The sequence below is a fragment of the Eimeria tenella genome, genomic scaffold, assembly GCF_000499545.2.
Source record: "Eimeria tenella Houghton genomic scaffold, Eth_scaff4307, whole genome shotgun sequence".
NCBI classification, from domain to species: Eukaryota; Apicomplexa; class Conoidasida; order Eucoccidiorida; family Eimeriidae; genus Eimeria; species Eimeria tenella.
The window spans coordinates 1-2,050 of record NW_013545226.1 but is presented as its reverse complement, the minus strand read 5'-3'; the positions used below and the strand labels follow the sequence as shown (position 1 = coordinate 2,050).

Here is a 2,050-nt window from a genome sequence, read left to right as displayed (position 1 = left end):
GCCCCAAACCCTCACCTGTGTCAGCGCATCCGCGTGCCTAATGTTGACTCTGCTGAGGGCCCAGGGCACAGTCATCAGCGCGTGGGAGTTGAAGTCATCGAGAGAAGCCAAAGAGTATCTCAAAAGAGACGAATAAAGAACAGGGTCAAGAAACTTGGACTTGCCAAACCTTCGTTTCAAGTCCGCACACAAACACACACACAGCCCCGCATGCAGCAGTGCATGCACTGCCCACTGCATGCATGCATGCGCTGCATGCATGCACCGCCCACTGCATACATGCATGCGCTGCATGCATGCACGAAGCTGAGCCTCTTGATGGCCTCTAAATTCGCACTCTTGTTTAAAACCTTTCTCGCATTTACGAACAAGTCAAAATCCATTTCACATTCCTCTGCAAGAGAGGCACGGGAAAAAAGAAAAGCAAAAAAACTGCTGCAGCGGAGAGCGCGATATAGAAAAGGATTTAAAGGGGAAAGTTAGAAAAAACGAAAAAGCAAAAAAAGCCAAAAGATAAAAAAGGAATGAAAAGAGAAAAGACATGCCGAGCAGCCAAATGCCAGCAGAATGAAAGCCAATATCCTACTTAATTTGTCACCTAATTATCTACTTTACAAATTAATTAATTAATTAGCTAATTAATTAATTAATTATTTCAATTACATAATTACTTAATAAAATAATAGGTGTATTGAATGGGATTGTTTTTTCAAATGTTGCAACGGCGGCATTTACGGCCACGCCAAAAAAGGCACAGAAGCTCAGTCAATCCACTTTTTGTGAGCCAAGCTTTAAACCCTAAACCATACACCATGGACCCTAAACCCTAAACCCTAAACCCTAACTCAGGTCTAGGATCTCACCCGTAGAAAAGGTAGCCCAGCTGCTGCGGGGTGCAGCTGTCTGCCACTTGCTGCGCTCGTCGAGAGAAGCCAAACCTGAACTCAAGAGCGCCTAAACCCTAAACCCTCGATCGTGAACCCTCAACCCTAAACCCTTAAACCTAAACCCTAAACCCTAAACCCTAAACCCTAAGCAGCAAAGCTGTGGGCCCCAGCTCCTGCTCCATGAGCTGCCCAGCCTCCGCAGGCAGCAGCACACAGCAAACCGCAGAGCTCGCAGCCGTGACGCCAAGGCCTAAACCCTAAACCCTAAACCCTAAACCCTCACCAGAGAGCAGCATCGTGTTTGCGCAAAGTCGCAGCTTTCTGCACAGCAGCGCTGAGGTAAGCTGGACTCATTTCTCCTGGGTCTGCATGCAGCGACACCTTTTGAGGCAGCCAGTACTGACGCACTCTGCACAAGTAAACACAACCACAGGCGCTTAGCTAGCCAGCTAGCCAGCTAGCTAGCTTGCTAGCTAGCTAGCTAGCATCACACTGGCGCTCTCTCTTGCTACTGGCTAGGCGGCGGCGTAGAATGTCAAGTGCCGTAGGTTCTAGCTAGCTAGTTGGCTATCTGCCTAGCTGTCTACAAAGGTAGCTAGCTAGCTCGCTAGAATGGTAGCTAGCTAGCTCGCTAGAATGGTAGCTAGCTGGCTAGCGAGCTAGCTAGCCACTTGGGTAGCTTCCAGCCAGAACAATAGAGACCTAGCAATCAAGCAGCGCTACAGCGAGAGGAAACGACATAAAAGCACTGAATAACCAGCTGTCAGCTAGCTAGCCTGCTGGCTAGCCAGCTAGCTAGCTAGATAGCTAGCTAGCTAGCTAGCCAGCTAACTGCAGGGCCACGTTACCTGTGCTGCGACCAGCTGCGGAAACGCTTGTGCATGCGGCGGCCTCTGTAGCGGAGGCGGCTTTCCGCAGCAATGGCGGACCTGAGGAGCCGCTCCCGCGGCCTTAAAAGAGCCATCCTAAACCCTAAACCCTAAACCCTAAACCCTAAACCCTGAAGCCTACACCCTGAGGCCTGAGGCCTGCACCCAATGCCTCGGCCTCTGTCGGGATGCTGTGGCTAATATGCTGGTTGTTGAGGCAGGGCTGCTGCTGTTAGTGCTGCAGGACCCTGCAGCAGCTGCAGCTGCAGCGATGGCAGCTGCAGCGGGAGCAGG

General features: G+C 50.8%; 1 protein-coding gene across 1 annotated transcript; it reads right to left on the bottom strand.

The window, feature by feature from the left end:
- Nucleotides 1–859: 859 nt before the first annotated feature.
- ETH_00039665 (uncharacterized protein) lies at nucleotides 860–1,851 on the bottom strand (the record flags this gene model as incomplete). The annotated part of the gene is made up of 3 exons (XM_013380004.1): nucleotides 860–938; nucleotides 1,171–1,296; nucleotides 1,736–1,851. 3 exons carry the CDS (start codon nucleotides 1,849–1,851, stop codon nucleotides 860–862), a joined length of 321 nt encoding a protein of 106 aa, XP_013235458.1.
- Nucleotides 1,852–2,050: the final 199 nt, after the last annotated feature.